This window comes from Zootoca vivipara, chromosome Z1 (assembly GCF_965207765.1).
Source record: "Zootoca vivipara chromosome Z1, rZooViv2.hap1.1, whole genome shotgun sequence".
NCBI classification, from domain to species: Eukaryota; Metazoa; Chordata; class Lepidosauria; order Squamata; family Lacertidae; genus Zootoca; species Zootoca vivipara.
Genome location: NC_142583.1, coordinates 28,531,247 through 28,548,406, shown reverse-complemented (window position 1 = coordinate 28,548,406; position 17,160 = coordinate 28,531,247). Strand labels below are relative to the sequence as shown.

The window sequence follows — 17,160 nt, the reverse complement described above, 5'->3', positions numbered from 1 at the left end:
ACACACACACACACACACATTTCTTCTTTACCTTTTAGTTTTTCTTCACTTGAAACATCACAAGAAATAAATATCGTCCTCTGTGCTTCAAACTGCTTGTCAAAGGCATCTTTGCTTGCTTTTCCTTGTTCCACATTCTGATCAACAAGTGCTACCTGAGTGAAAAGGATAATGACAATAAGATTATAAGAGATAAAAAAGAATGATTATGTTCTTCATAGGGAGAATGGAAGATCTGTTTTAGAGGGTGATAAGAAGACTGAATAGGGACACGGGGTTAAACCACAGAGCCTAGGGCTTGCCGATCAGAAGGTCAGCAGTTTGAATCCCCATGACGGGGTGAGCTCCTGTTGCTCGGTCCCTGCTCCTGCCAACCTAGCACTTCGAAAGCACAAAGTGCAAGTAGATAAATAGGTACTGCTCCGGCAGGAAGGTAGACGGCGTTTCTGTGCACTGCTATGGTTCGCCAGAAGTGGCTTAGTCATGCTGGCCACACGACCTGGAAGCTGTGTGCAGACAAACACCGGCTCCCTCGGCCAGTAAAGTGAGATGAGCGCCGCAACCCCAGAGTCGTCTGCAACTGGACCTAACGGTCAGGGGTCCCTTTACCTTTAAGAAGACTGAATATCTAGGCAGCACCAGATTTTGGGTGATACAGGTGGTAACGCTGCACAGGGGGCGCTAAGCTGAGGAGGTGCCAAATTGAGATGATCCATAATTGAGAAGACCCACTTGGGGTGCCAAATTTTGGCCTTGCAGAGTGTGCCACATTACGAAAAATGACCAAAGTCTGCCCCTTAGCATTACATAAGATAATGTGTGAAGAAATTATGTTTACAGGATATTCAGTATACAATGTATATACTAGACATACACTGCACATAAAGTTCATGCATGATCCAGCTAACTTAAGCACTTTTATGTCCCGTTCAAAGGGAAGATTAAGTTTCTGCTTCCATCGTTCCTAATTAAGTTAATAGGCATTTAAAGTGTTTAATATTTGCCGGATGTTTCATATGTCTAACTGTGCAATACAATGGATGTTTGCTCAGAAATAAATGGCACTATGTCAGATGGGACTCACTTCCTAGTAAGCATCTTTGAGTGAATGTGCAAAATAACTTGCCAGGTAGTAAGGCACCTTCTGTTTCAACTTTTAAACACCAGCTGAAAACTTTATTATTATTATTATTGTATCAGGCTTATGCAGGCAATTAAGACTCTTATTTTTTTCACAATAGATAGCTGGCTTCTGATTTTAATTTAGATTTTCATTAAATAGTTTTTAATGCAGAATTGCTGTAAACTACTGTATGGGAAATGCACCCACAAGATAAAATGTATGGAGAGGAGTTAGTGATCTGACACGGTTAACGTTCCTGCCTCTGTTCCTTCCCCCTCCCTTGATCAAATTAAGTTTTTTGATGGTGTGAGAACAGTCTTTAATGTCCTGAGAGCTGTTGGGAGGATGTGAAGCGCCACACAGCTGCCTTAATCAGGTGTGGAGGATAGTGCTGGGAACCTTCTTTGATGTTGGACATGGTTTGAGAAAGTGAGGCATTGGAAGGGGGTGGCTAATGGATGATCTGCACATAGCCAGTCTGGCAATGCTATCTATAAAATCGGATGGTTTGGGCAGAGTTTCTTTGAAGCTGGTGCAGGGACTGATCAGCCGCAGGGCCCTGCAAACTGAGGCTACCTGGGAGAGTCTCTTCCAAGTGGCAGATTGAACTGCTTGCTTGGTATGTATACATTGCTTGCTGTTTTAGAATAAAATCTTTAACCTTCTCACTTACTTGCATATTTTGTATTGCTTCTGAGTCTCATTTTAAAAGAACCACCTTGCCTCTGGCAATAATAATAATAATAATAATAATAATAATAATAATAATAATAATAATAATAATAATATATTTATACCCCACCCATCTGGCTGTGTTTACCCAGCCACTCTGGGCGGCTTCCAGCAAAATATTAAAATACAAGAATTCATCAAATATTAAAAGCTTCCCTGGCAAGACAGCTACTCTGATTCTTTTTAATGAATAGAAGTGTATCATGTTTTATAACTAAAGAATAAAAAACAAAAACAAAATAAGGCCCGTTGAATTCAAAGGGACTTCTTTCTGAGTTACTAGGAATAGAGCTGACCTTTGAGTGTATATATGGCTAAGGTTTTGTCTCTATAGCGACGGCTAAGCAAACGCATACATACGTGTATGCCAAAAGAGATGCACACGTATACTGCGTAAGTAACACGTGTCTGTAGTATTTGTAAGTATCATTTTGAATACAGACACAGTGGATACATTTGAGCACGTGAATGTATGCATTTTACACATACGCAGCATACTTTGAATCTCTCTCTCTCTCTCTCTCTCTCTCTCTCTCTCTCTCTCTCTCACACACACACACACACACACACACACACACACACACACACACACGAGAGCTTCGCAGCCCACACAGCAAACGCGGGAGGAAGACCAATAGCTTCGCGGGAGCCGCGGCGCGCACACAGAGGAGGAGCCGGGTTGGTCGCTGCGTCCTCGGAGCAAGGCGCCTGCCAGCCCCCTGCGGAGGCGACGCGGAGAAGGCGCGGGCCGAGATGCCGCGGACCCTCGCCCACCACTTCCTTACCTTGCAGCCCTTCTCCAGCAAGGCTCGGGCGAAGGCGTACCCGATGCCCTGCGCTGCCCCGGTGACCAGAGCCACTTTGTCTTTCAGGTGCATTCCGACGGCCCGCGGGAGCGCTCTCCACCAGTGCCCTGCCTCTGTCTCCGGCCGCCCTTCCTCAGGCAACTGGGGATTGATTTATTACTCGCTCCTCGTTTTTAATCTCCCCACAGCCTCGAGGGTTCCCCCCCTCTCTTCTTCTCCCCCCCTTCCCCTCCCTCCTCTCTTTTCTTTTTTTGGAAGGAGGCGGGAACGAGGGAAGTGCCTGAAGTCGGAGACACAAATACGCACGAGCGCGCCGAAGGAGCCCAACTTGGTTGTCACCTGCGCCGGAGTTGCCACCCGCCCTTTGTCCCTCCCCTCCTCCACCTCCAGCCGCCGCTGGCGCTTCCCCTTCGGGAGGGACTGTCGGCGGCGCGGACGGGAGCCGTCGGCTGTTCATTCCCTGGGTCTGGTTTTGGACGCCTCGGGGAGCCCTGGAGATAAAGGGAGAAACGAGCTGCTCTGCCCAGAGAAACGAACCCCCCCCCCCACCTCCCACCCCGCCGCATCTCGTGCGTTCTTACCGCCTCTTCTTGATAAGCAATTTATAGATATATATATTTATTTTTCCAGGCTAGGGAGCTGTCTTCATTTCTGCTCCACAGCCTCCCGCGAAAACAAGCAACTTCTCTCTGGAGAGGGACTTTCCCTCCCTCCCTCCCTCCTCCTCCTTTCTTTCTTTCTTTCTTTCTTTCTTTCTTTCTTTCTTTCTTTCTTTCTTTCTTTCTTTCTTTCTTTCTTTCTTTCTTTGGCAACCCCTGAAGGCAGGCACGTTTTCCTTGTCCCAATTTGCACGATAAGGGCAGGGCGAAGAATTGAAACTACTGGGGAAACAAAAGATCCTCGATCGGGATAGGGAGGAGTGGCAGGGCAGCTTTTCCTCAGAGACTATCAGTATGGGTGGGTGTGCCCCTGTGTAAACAAATGTTATTGCTGCCATAGCTTTCTTCACCTTTGCAAGCCTTGGCCTACAGGGGAGGGTATCCAGCACCCTCTGCTTTCCTTGTAGGTGTCTGATCGTTTCATTTTCAACAAAAGAACACACACACCCCAATTTGTGGGGCGATAATCAATCAATCAATGATAGAGTTGAAAGGGACCCTGAGGGTCATCTAGTCCAACCCCGTGCAATGCAGGAATCTTTTGCCCAGTGTGGGGTACCAACTGTGCTATCCCAGTTTATAATTTCTAACATTGTACCTATGACTTCACTAGATGCAATGCTTATGCTGGGGTGAAATTAGGCTTCATGGGGCTTTATTATCATTTAAAACCTTTGTTTGCAAATAGATTTCTATATGTGGGATATATCTATCCATTATTTCTGAGAGCAGTTCTTGTCTAGCAAGCCAATCAGAGAATGTAACAGTTGTGATTAAGGTTTTTAAGGGTTAAAACTCTCACTATGGTTTGAGCTCAGATGCATAGCCATTGTAGTGGATAGGTAAAGGAAAAGGACCCTTGGACGGATAAGTCCAGTCAAAGGCAACTACAGTATGAGGTTGTGGTGTTCATCTCGCTTTCAAGCCAAGGGAGCCGGTGTTTGTCCACAGGCAGCTTTTCGGGTCATGTGGCCAGAATGACTAAACCGCTTTTGGCACAATGGGACACTGTGATGGAAGCCAGAGTGCATGGAAACACCCTTTATTTTCCTGTCACAGCAATACCTATTTATCTACTTGCACTGGCATGCTTTCGAACTGCTAGGTTGGCAGCAACTGGAACAAAGCAAAGGGAGCTCACCCTATTGGGGGATTTGAGCCACCAACCTTCTGATCGGCAATCCCAAGAGACTCAGTTGTTTAGACCACAGTGCCACTGGTAGTAGATACAGAATAGGTGTTGTAGGCACAGACCTCCTTGCATCTTGAAGCCTTTATAAAGAGTACATCTTGCATTACAGCTGTTCCAGGGCCTAGATGACAGCACAGCAGGTAACACAATGAAAGAAACCAAGTATGCATCTCTTTTTTAAAAAGCCATAAATGCAGCAGTTCTGAAGACAATATTCACATGAGGACTGCAAATATATAGATGCACACAATATAGATGCACATCTAGGGTTGCTTATGAGCTTAATAACACAAATGAAAAAAATATTTCAGGATTCAACTTTTGCAAGGCAGGACATTTGAGTTTCTCCAATTTCTCCGACCCAATGCTGTCTGCCCCCTCCCTCCAAAAAATTCCTCAAAACTGCTCCTGAGGGTTGTGGGGACACCTCTGGAACAATATGGGATGTGACAATAGAGGGCTGTAATGGGTGGATGTTTGGATTGGATTCCTCACCTTGTGCTAGCAGGAAAGGTTATGCTAGTTCAAATCCACCATGTGATACAACTTTATAATCTGCCGTGATAAATGTGGAGAATAAGAACACATGTTTCGTAAGCAATAGTTGCATCTAATAATGGAATACTTAAATATAAACGTTTGTAACTGGACAAAGCAATGAGGCCAGAGCTGAACTGTATTGCAGGAGGCACATAAAGTGTGCAGAGCATTAATCCAGAAAAAAATGACCATGACCAGAAAAAAAAAATTAAAATGTTGAATTCCTCATGTTGTCAAAGCAACATGAAATGTTACAGATTCTTTTTACAGTCTTTGAATTTTCACTGGCTTTGGCCTGTTTCATTATATATTCACGGAGTAAACAAGTCCAATAGGATGCAAATGAAAGGAAATTGAGAAAAGAGAAAATTGGGTTTCCAGATTGTATACTTTTAGGGGGGGAAATAGGAGCACCTATATGATATTAAACTGCCCGCCCTCAAAAGAAAAGCAGGATTTCATTAACCCCCCTTCTTTCAATTTTCAAGTTTATAAATCAACTGTTGAATTCTTTTATTAATAATTGTTGTTGCTGCATTTGTATTCTACCTTTTCCTCTAAAGAGCTCAAGATGGTTTACATGGTTCTCCTGCTCCTCCTTATTTAATCCTCACAACATCCCTGTGAGGTAGGGTAGGTTGAGAGGTAGTGACTAGCTCAAAGTCACCTAGTGAGTTTATCCTGGTCCTCCTCCTGCTGCACTGCCCAGAGCTGTCATGGTTTGGCCAGGTCAATAATTGTGTTTTAACGTGATGTAAAAGATTTTGATCTCCTCAGGCTGTGCTGAAAAAGGAGGAGAGCTTGAGGCTTATTTTTGTAACAGTAAACCATGTGTTACACCTGAAAGCGTTTATTTTTGTAACAGTAAACCATTTGTTACATCTAAAAAGGCCAATGTTTCATTTTTCCTTGAAAAGATGCTGGGAAACAGATCTTTCTTTGTGGATGACCACCAGATCCCCCGTCTTTAGAAATACCATTTGTTGTTGTTGAATGGCTGCAATAAGAAATACAATGGTTTTCTTAAGAAATAGGTTTATTTTCACGCCTTGGTCTACTGACACAACTACAGAAAAAGGTTGAACAAAAGTTAGGAACATTTTTAAAGTGAAGCATATTACAGTATGATGAATTAGCGCAAGCAAGAGGAATCCTATACTCAAACCCCGTTTCTTGACGTTCAACAAAAGAGCATGCCCAATGTGTTTGTGCTGAATTGATTTAGAAGCTGCAGGAGCAAAAAGTTAACTTTAGGGAAAGCATTTCTTCCTGGACAGATTAGCTGCAAAATATGGCATCAAACTTCAGAAAGTATGAGTATAAGGCAGACAGAAAAGCGACTCTGTTTGAGAGGCTGAAAATTATACTCCTAAGGCCTATTATGGAAGTAATGTGTGGGAGTCTGCTGCTGGAGAACCTGTGGAGTTTAAATGCAATCAAATTTTGTCTGCGGGATATGAATTAAAATTTGAAGATAACCTGGGAAACACATAAAAGTGCTTGAACAAAATAATTTTGCAATCAGATAACTCAGAATAAGTGTGTAGTGTAGTTGCAGATGTGCACAGGGTTCATATCAGGAAATTTTTGTACAGGTATCTACCGGTATCTGTGTAGCTGTGCTGTCTTCTTTTTTAAAAAACGGGGTCAGTGGAAAGGAAAAATGTCCTCATTGGAACTGCCAATTTGACCAAATGTTCTGTATTTCTTCGGAAATGTGGAATTGCAGCTTCAAAGGCCCACATTAGTTGGAGAATTGCAGAGCACGGGGAACACTTTGCCTATGGAAAGCAATTTCAACGCAAACATATTTAGAAATGGTAGAGTAGGTTGATGTGATGCTAAATGTTGCTTCCATGCTTGGTTGCAAAAACATGTTATAAATAAGTCCACACGTAGGGTGTGGAAATGATAAACAAATACCTTCCTGTGGCAGAGCCAAAGACACAGCTGCCAACAATACCATATGTACAGCCAAGCACAAATTCTCCTTCCAGCCAACTTTGCAGTGCAAATGGAAGTGTATTTGTGAGAGTGCAGAGTGCCAGCAGCTCATCTCGGTGAATTTTGACAAATTCTCCAGACATGTCACTTGGATCAGAAAACAGGGGAGAGAATGCAAAAAAGAATCTAAACAACATAGTAACAGATTACAGCAAGAGCTCTGCAGGGACACTCTTAATGGAGAAGCCCAGCACAGGGGGTGGTGTTGATTGTTATGAAGCACTTTGACATTTCAGATGTTGCTACATGTACCGTAGATGCTCTTGTGGTAAAGAATTATTATAATACCATAAGCAATTCCTGCCAGTATGTAAGGCAGGGAAAGGGAAACAAAGACAAGCTGATTACAGAAATACAATTGAGTATTTTCACATCCCCTCTTCTCAGCAATTTTTCTCCCTCCATTGACCAAAATACTCAGATAATCATTCCAGTTTTTCTAGCTTCAAGGATAGTTGTAGCTTGCACGTGCCCTATCTACCATACAAAGAATGTCAAAGTAAGTAGATGTGATAAATCAATTTGTTGTGCAGTACTTACCTGCTCCTTTGTAATTATAGCAAATAAACTCCCAAACAGAATTGTTTAGTAGCCAATGGATAAGTGGAAGAAGACAAAATCAGTGGGCAAAAATATCCCAATGCAATAATACAGTAATAAAATACTAGAGACGCTCCCTAAAAGTGGCTGCACAGATGAGTAAAAAAACTAGAGAAGTAGATTTCTGCTATGAAAAGGTGCACTGCACCTTAGGAAACAACTGGGCAGGGAAATTTTCATGAAGACCTGAAAATCTATGAAGTGTAAATGCCCAAATAGTTTTTTGTCCATCTTTTTTGTCCATATTTCTGGGCAAGAGCTGTGGAGATGATGACAAAGTCCCCTATATGGAAAACATTCTTCATGTTTTGGGAATGTAACTTCGGCATCCATGTTGCCCCTACTGTCCAAAGGATAGCTCCGTCAGTAGAACATGAGACTCTTAATCTCAGGGTTGTGGGTTCAATCCCCATGTTGGGCAAAAGATTCCTGCCTTGCAGGAGGCTGGACTAAATGACCCTTGTGACCCATTGCAACTCTATGATTCTATGAATAATTCCTAAGAGGACAAGCGTGCTTTCTTTGGATCCTAGAAACCCTTTTTAAAATTGATAGGTCTGCATCAGTGTTAGAAATATGAAAGCTAGGAGCTAAATAGCACCTTAAACCTAGGTTATGTGTGCAGCAAGAGAATGTATAGGCATACTTTTTTAAATAATGCAAAACTGAAAATGAACGAACTGCAGCTAAAATATTATGTTTATTTTTCACATGGTCTAGTCCACCCCCTGCCCACCCATCTAATATTCTTAAGAGGGTCTCTTCTCCAATCTTCAGAGAGTAGCTGGAAGTGAGGAGGCAGAAAAAGGCCCTCCTTTCCTTCTGCTCTGCAGTTTTAATCTGAAATCTTAGGTGCAGTACTGCACCCAGAGCTCAGAAACTGCTTGCGCTAGTGAAATTCCCTGTCGCAAAATGCGCCTAGATCAATGGGAGTTTCAAACACTGGCCTACATGACATCATGGATATCACTGAATGAAGCAGCTCTGCGTGCTCATTTCAGATTGTTAAACATTCTCTCCTTCTAGCAGGGCAATTGGTCATGAATCAGGAAAGATTCAGAGGAAGACAACCAAATGAACTTGTGTGGCAATGTCCCTCCTTCCCACATAATCAAGACTCATGACACAGAGATTAAGATTTAATTGGGTGGTTAAGGCCACAACTTTATTGATAAGCATGTTGAGCGGAATTGGCTTAGGCGTTGGAACCTAACAGACTATATCCGACTCCAACCCGTGTGTTGGAGTCCTTGAGAAGTTAACCACCAGAAAGGAGCCCCGCGATGTAGATCTACTAGAGCTCCTCCTGTGGCCACCGAAGGGGCGTGTCCTACGGCCCAGGCAACTCCAGGCTCAGGACCAAGCGACGCCCCCGGAATCCTTTAACGGAATTACTTCTCCCAATTTGGGCAGCCGTTGACGTAATCTGCCCCTCCTCCTTCTATTGTTATGCAAATTTCCAACGCCTAACCGCCACTCGAGCCCCCCCCCCCCGGGCTCGCCGCCAATCCGCTCTCATGCCTTAACCAATAATTTGAGATTAATTGGATTATTTTACGGACTTCATATACTGTTTAAGGGGCCGTGATCCTCCTCTCTTATTCACCTAATTAAATTCTCTAACACGTAACCAATCTTTGATTCCCATTATTACGTCCTCAAGCCAGACATCATTCCCTCTGGGCGACAGATGAACACCATCATCACGATAAAGGGCTGCTTCACTCTGTTTTAAAGTTGGATGCGAAATGGCACGTCCATTCAAAGACAGGACTCTGCGGATCACGAAGGAATTCAGGAGCCGTCTGGCTCTGTTCAGGGCGATAGGGCAACGTCCATCGCGCCAACTGCGTCTCTCAAGCAAGGAGGACCAAAGCAGCGTCATCCTCGGGCAGGTGTCCAAAAGGGTATCAAAATCTCTGAATATTTGTAATTTTAAGTCCACGGCATTGCGATAGGGAAGGTCATTCTCTCCAAGCTGGACCACCAGTAGGTCAGGGTAGCCGAGTGAAGCAGCCCGATCTTGTATTGCCGGCAGCAACTCGTCCCACAGCATGCCTCTCCTCGCAATCCAAGACACCTGGACGAATTCTGGAAGGCCCAGCCTGTTCCCTAGACCCACCTCGATGGCCCTTTCACGAGCCCAATGGACTATGCTATGCCCGGCTATCCAGACCCGCACGATCCGAGAACCTGAAAATCAAGAATGACAACCAGGGATCAGCCAGGCCACCGTGTCGACGCTACGTACGAATATACCTTTTGTACGCATTCGATTTCCACCTCCCCAAGTCCTGAATTCTTTCGGATGAAAGGCCCAAATGCATGGCTGACGTAGCCGCGCCAATCCTAAAAGAGTGAGCAGAGAATTCATTGGGATTATGGCCGCAGGAGGCAATGGCCTTGCGCAGAACCCTGGTAAATTGGTGGCGGGTGAGCCTAGCACCATCCTGGTGGATCAGCAATGGGCCTGGGCCGGGGGGCCGGAGATAAAGAAACCGTCTGGTATCTTTAACCGGACATGGACCTGGGGTACCAGTGGCGGGGAGCTTAATAGTCGCGCCCCTTCCCCTCTGGTCCGTTTTGGAACACCGTATGAGCACCTGCATTTGGGAGTCAACCAGTGACACGTCCTGCATGAGAATGCCGCGTGTGATGCCCTGGGGGGAGTCCTCGCATACTACCTCGCCCACTCTTAGCGCTCCAAAGTACACTATAGAAAAAGCTGCGGAGAAAAGGCGCGCCTCAAATTTGGACCAACAGAGGGACCTCAACTGCCTGTGTACCTGAGCCAACATGTCAAAGGTAATGGGTCGCCTGGGGTCGCTGGCAGGCGGCTGGAGCCTGCGCCAGCCCTCCATAGCTCTACGCAAATGGAAATTGTCACACGGGTCTGTAAAATAGAGTGATTTTGAAAAGAATGTGATGGCTGCTGTGTGAATGTTAAGAGTCTTTGGTGCGCGCCCCAGGTTCCTCAAGTGCACTACATACTGCATGACCTCCTCCGGGGAAGGTGGGGCCCGAAGGGAAGCAGAGGACTCTCTCTGCCTGAACTTAGTGAAGTCTGACCAAGCCCGTTTATACGAGCTCAGTGTAGACGGGGCAACGGAAGCTAATACTCCCTTTAGGATCTCTCGCTCCCAAGGTTCCATAGATGTTCCGGGAACGGCTCCGGCGACTGGCTTGCCTCCGGTGCCAACGATCGGAAGCGATCCATCTGGAAGCGAGACAGAGCATCTGCGATATTATTATTGACCCCTGGCACAAATTTGGCAGAAAAATGCATATTCAACTGCAAACTGAGTAACACGAAGTGGCGTAGGAGGGAGGACACCCTCATCGACCGCGTGGATTGTCGAGATAGGACGCTGACCACCGCCTGGTTGTCGGTTCTGAAGCAGACCCGCCGGTTCCTGAAATCTTCGGACCATAGGTGTACGGCTACTACTATAGGAAAAAATTCTAAGAATGTTAAGTCGCGTGTGATGTCTGTACCCTGCCACCTGGCCGGCCAACGCTGCGAGCACCATTTACCTCTGAAGTAGACCCCGAAACCTAACGCACCTGCCGCATCGGATTGCACTTGGAAATCAGCCCGCAGCAACATGGTGTCCTGCCATAATGACACCCCGTTGTAGTTCTCCAGAAACACCAGCCAGGATTCAAGGTCGGCCTTGACCCCGCGGGGGAGGCGCTTCCTATGAAAAGGTTTGGTTAGGCCTACCGTGAGCCTAGCTAAGCGCCGGCAGAATGGGCGACCAGGTGAAATAACCCTGCAGGCAAAGTTGAGGTGCCCTAGCAGTGATTGCATTTGTCTAAGGGTAAGTTTTTTAAGGGGAATGAGTTGCCTAATGGTCTCTTTGAGGGCAAGTAGTTTTTCAGACGGCAGGCGTGAGGTTTGTGCGACCGTGTCCAGTTCTATGCCTAAGTACGTAAGGCGTGAGACGGGCCCTTCGGTTTTCTCAGCAGCCAATGGTACCCCTAACTCCTCTGCGAGAGCTGAGAAGGCCCGCATAAGGCCTGCACACTCGGAACTGCGAGCCCCAGCCACGAAGAGAAAGTCATCCAGATAATGCGAGACCCCTGGAAGGCCTGTCCTAAAGCGCAGGGCCCAGTCCAGGAATGTGCTAAAGGTCTCAAACGCGGCACATGCCACGGAGCAACCCATCGGCATGGCCTTGTCGATGAAATATGCCTCATTGAATCTGAAACCCAACCATTTATAGTCCTGCGGGTGAACTGGGAGTAGGCGAAATGCTGATTCAATGTCACATTTAGCCATTAACGCCCCCTTGCCAAATTGCCTTACCAACTTCACCGCCTGATCGAATGAGGCATATTTCACCGTGCATAGCTCCTGGGGTATTCCATCATTGACTGACCTGCCTATCGGGTGGGAGAGATTGTGTATGAGCCTGAATTCCCCGGGCGCCTTCTTAGGGACTATTCCCAATGGGGAGATGTGGAGATCAGGTATTGGTGGCGACGCGAACGGGCCAGCCACGCGTCCTGCCGAGATTTCCTTGTTAATTTTCTTAATGACTATGTCTGGTCTTTCCCTAATAGATTTTTGATTGGGTGGTTCACCCGTGCTAGGTGGGGTACGCACGGGAATTCGGAAACCTGTTGAAAACCCTTCCCAAAGGTATTTAGCTGCATCTCTATCGGGGTAACAGTCAAGCAGTACTTTCAGAGGGTGAAGCTTTACAGGAGAGTGGGCCAGAGCAAGTGATCTATTAATATTTGTTAGTCCCCGAGATTGATCCCTGGGGGGTACCTGAGGTATTTCTGGGGCCCTGGTGCGAGTTGCCCCTGGCGCCCCGAAAGGACTGCCTCCCTTTAAAACACGAAACTCCCGGGTGCTGACCCAAACACTTTTCGCATTCGTGGGAGTACTTACAGTTGGGTCACTGACAAAGGCCCTTGTTATATTCCCAGCAAACCCTGCGTCGCGGGTCCCTCTTGGGTTCAAACCTGGTGGACCTAGGTGGATCCGTATGTTTCCTTTCTACATATGGGACTACATGATTGCTCCAAAATGCTGGTGGCGCTGATCCCACCTGGTTTTGGGGTTTTGCGAAGCATTCCTACGGAAGTCTTCATCGTAATTCAGTGCAGCCGCCTCCCCGGCCATCCTGTAGGCCATCCTAACATCAGCTATGTAGGCCATAAGGTGCATTGCCCTTTTTGGATAAGCAGCTGTTATCACTGCAATCCAAATATGCATTCCATCCAGCCAATTTTCGAATGTGCGGTCAGCCCGCGGTGTCCTATGTCTGCGCCTGCCATACTCCTTTCTCTTTTCGCCCTTTCCCAGCGTATGGGACAATGGTAAGAGGGTGAAAATGTCTATAAAATCGCCATTCAAGATTTTTTCCCTTGTTTTATTTGATAAATGGGATCCTAGAATGATATCCGTGTCTGAGTTGGTGGAATACTTTGAGTCCGGTATCAAAGCACCGTCCCTCCATTCTAACGTCCCCTTGAAACCCTTACGGTGGGTGCTGGCTCTCCTCTTATGCACCCACAAAGGAAGACCCATCTGATCCTCTGCAATCCCCCAATAATCCTCCATTGGGATCTCACCATCTGAATCAGACGTACCTGAGTCATAGGAGTCGTCATCCCTAGCTCTCTTACGCTTGTCGGTTTTCTTCTTCGCCTTTCCGCTCCGATGACGCTCTTCTCCGTCCCGCGACGCCGCTTCGCCACTTCTCGCCGGCCTGGAGTTGTCATCGTCCCCTGATGTATCGGAACCCCCAGCTTCCCTTTGCACCACTGGTTGCGCGGGCTGGGCCCCTTGGAGACCTGCAATAGACTGTGAGGACTGCCCGGGCGAGCCTGCTGCTTGAGCCCCGGCCCCCAGGCTTTGGGCGTTGGGGGCATTAGATCGCGCCTTCTGCCCCCGTGTCCGTGGGGCCTGGCTCGCAAAGCTTCCCGGCTCGGAGCTAGAGCTGGCAAATAAGGAAGCCGAGGTGCCCGGCGACCCGCCCTCTGAAAAATAAGTATCTAGGATACAATCCTGAGACTCGGCAGGCTCGACCTGCGACTCACGAGGATCATCCTGTGTGGCCTCAGCCGCGGGGGCCAGAGATTTTGCAATGGCCGCCAGCTGTTTGCAAACATCAAGCTGGGTCTTCTGAAGAGTGGAGACCACACGTACCAAGGCCTCAGTCTTGTCCTGTGCTGCAGGACTCTTGGAGGGGGCCGAACCTCGCACACGCTTGGGTGCCATTATCAGATTGCAGCTAAACAGAGTTATGTATTTTGCTTATCACCTGTCCTCCTGGTTATTTATTCAATTATTCAGTATTATTATTATTATTATTATTATTTATAATTTGCTTATTTATTTATTATTATTACCCTGTTTATCTATATATATTATTAATTATAATTATTTAATTATTTTATTTATATCTTTGTTTATTTTAGATATATATATATATACGGGCTTATAATTGTAAGGTTACCGATTTATTGCTATTATAATGTATTATTGCTATGCCTCACCACAGGGGGACGAATGAGCTATTTATATAAGCAAAAGACAAGTCCCAAGTAACTCAGCTCAGCAAAACTTTTTGCCCCCCGCTGAACAGATCACCTATAATGCCACGGCAGCGGGTTGGACCGGATGACCCTTGTGGTCTCTTCCAACTCTATGATTCTATGATCCTAATTAGTTGCTCCTAGATACGCCACTGGCCCGCACACAGCTAATGCTTAGCGGGGGGTTGGACTGGATGGCCTCTGTGGTCTCCTCCAACCCTATGATTCTATGATTCTAAGATTCTAATCGCTGTTTGTGGATATACCACTGGCCACCAGCGCTGGCCGCCAAATGCAACCGATCACCTATCAACTTCAATTATTCCCTATAAATCATCAACTGGCTTATTATCTTTGCGATTAACTCTCCTATGGTAACTCAATTGTTTACAGTGAGTATTAACCACTAAAGCCCAGCCAGCCGATAGGATGCACCAGTTCAGCAATTGCCACAGAATTATATAGCCGTAAATGTGGCCGGGCAGCACAAGTGGCCACTCTCAAACTGGCTGCCGCAGAAGGGACAGAACTTATATAGCAGTAAATGCAGCCAGGCCGCACAAGGCCACTCTCAAGATGGCTGCCGCAGAAGGGACAGAGGGATTACCCACACCTAAAATGGCTGCCGGCAGGAGAACCGCACGTGGCCACACTCAAGATGGCCGCCGCAGAAGGGACAGTGCTTGCCCACACCCAAAATGGCTGCCGGACAGGGTACGTACGCGGCCACTCTCAAGATGGCTGCCGCAGGAGGGACAGTGCTAGCCCACACCCAAAATGGCTGCCGGACAGGGTACACGTGTCCGGCAAAACAACAAGCGCAACAATAAGCACAGGGTAACTAACCACAACCTTAGCAAAATAACCAAACCCTGATTGAGACACCCTCCACCCGACTTAAAGGGGATGAGGCAAGGAACCGCCAAGCTTCACAAAAAAGGGGGGGGGCCAAGTTCACTCACCCAGTTCCACCGAGATGAAAATAGGTCCCAAGCACGAGGGCGGCGAGAGGGGGGCAGCCGCCTCCACTCCCAGCCGAAACCCACCGGGCGAGCTTGCCAGCAGGCAAAAAAGGCGACCGTGTGCAGGACTCCGCGGTGGATGGGCGGTAGCCTCAGCGCTCCCGCGGCGGTAAGGTGAATGGGGTGCTCCAAACTGCTTTTAAAGGCTGCAGCTGCGTGGCGTGTATCCCCGGCGCTGCCCTCCGTCAACAGCTGGTGAGCGGACAAAGCATGATCCGCTGATCGGTGGAGACGCTTGAGCCCTCGGCACGGCTCCGCGATGCCCCTGCGCTGCTCCCGAGCCTGCTAGGTCGCTGGCCGCTTCTCCGCACCCGGAAGTGGAGCAGAGCGGAGAACAGCTGATGGGCGGCTTCGTACTTAAGTAAGAAAGAAAAAACAGCGAGGCACCAAGGAAAAACAAAAACTGCGACCAAAAACACGAACCTCCACAACGCTAGCCGAAAACAAGGCTAGCTGAAACAAAGGAAAAACGAAAGGGGAAAACAAAGCCGCAACAACGCAACGCTGAACTGTTCGCTCCGGCGAACAAGGGAGAAAAGAGGTCGGCTTCCCGCCTGCGGGGAGCTTTAAAACTGCCGGCTCCGCCCCGACCATTCTCATTGGCTGGTCGGGGATGACGCAGGCGGGAAGCCACCATCGCGTAGGGGCTGAACTCGCAGCCCCTACGCGGTGGTGCAGTCGGTCGGCCCACAACGCCGCTTCCGTCGCAGGCGCGGAAGCGGCTTTCCCTCAACTGTATGGGTGTTATTTCAGCTGCAGCTGGTATTCTTCCTTAACAGGCAATTTTTTAGGCCAGCTGTGCTGTGAGAATGAAAAGAGGGAAAGCTAAGCAAACAGAATCCCTGACATGATTTCATGTTGCTGTTCTAGGTGAAAACAAACCAATCCCCAACATGATGGGGACTAGCTATCATTAGGTTTTCATTAGGCTTTTCAAAGTTTAGCTACATGGGTGCTAGTGCATTTTTTAAAATTTTATTTCTATTATTATTATTATTATTATTATTATTATTATTATTATTATTATTATTATCTCTTAGGGCTGTTTTAAGCACTGAGTGGTGGGAAGATCTTACACATGTGGTGGTGGAATTAGTACACATCCCCCCATTACTTCTTTACAGAGGTGCCAACTTGCATAAAATATTGGGGGGCCCAAGTAAGCCCTACCCCACATAACTGATCACATGACGCAGTGCACAGAGACCATTTCAATGTCAACACCCATCACCTTGGGAGCAGTGGCCCTCTCAAATATTTTATTGGGGAGGCCAAAGGACCCTCGGCCCTTAGGAGTTGGCTCCTATGACTGGGAAAGGCACCCACCCACCTCACATACAGGATGTTTGGAAAGATCCTGTGTATGTGATATAAAACTTCTTTTAAACTATGCAATGGATAGGCATAAACTTGTTTAATTTATATTATTTGCAGTGAAATCTTACAATTGGTTATTTCTATGTGCTCACTGGAAGGACAGACCCTAAAGCTGAGGCTCCAATACTTTGGCCACCTCATGAGAAGAGGAGACTCCCTGGAAAACACCCTGATGTTGGGAAAGATGGAGGGCACTAGGAGAAGGGGACAGAGGATGAGATGGTTGGACAGTGTTCTCGAAGCTACCAACATGAGTTTGACCAAACTGCGGGAGGCAATGGAAGACAGGAGTGCCTGGCGTGCTCTGGTCCATGGGGTCACGAAGAGTCGGACACGACTAAATGACTAAACAACAACAACAACAACAACAACAACAACAACATGGGTTCCTTTAAGCTAAAATTAAGTTTTGGTCAAGTAATCTCTGTTGCATACCTCAAAATGAAGATTGATCTTGTGTTTAAGTATCCCTGAAACCAATTCAGAAACGCGTTATGTACTATTCAATTGAAGTAAATGGCACTGTCTTTGAAGTAAACGATCTTAGAATGTG

At 46.9% G+C, this 17,160-nt stretch overlaps 1 protein-coding gene and 1 long non-coding RNA gene across 2 annotated transcripts in view; one reads left to right on the top strand and one right to left on the bottom strand.

The window, feature by feature from the left end:
• HPGD (15-hydroxyprostaglandin dehydrogenase) overlaps positions 1-3,239 on the bottom strand; it is a 20,737-nt gene extending 17,498 nt beyond the window's left edge. Inside the window, exons 1-2 of the mRNA XM_035113123.3 lie at positions 2,641-3,239; positions 32-155 (exon numbers count right to left, since the gene is read on the bottom strand). Of these exons, the coding sequence (XP_034969014.2) occupies positions 32-155; positions 2,641-2,733 (217 nt within the window). The 5' untranslated portion in view covers positions 2,734-3,239. The remainder of the gene's footprint in view (positions 1-31; positions 156-2,640) is intronic.
• On the top strand, positions 2,588-17,160 carry LOC148687316 (uncharacterized). The gene is made up of 2 exons (XR_015947496.1): positions 2,588-2,727; positions 16,665-17,160. It is a non-coding gene; the product is annotated as an uncharacterized LOC148687316 (long non-coding RNA).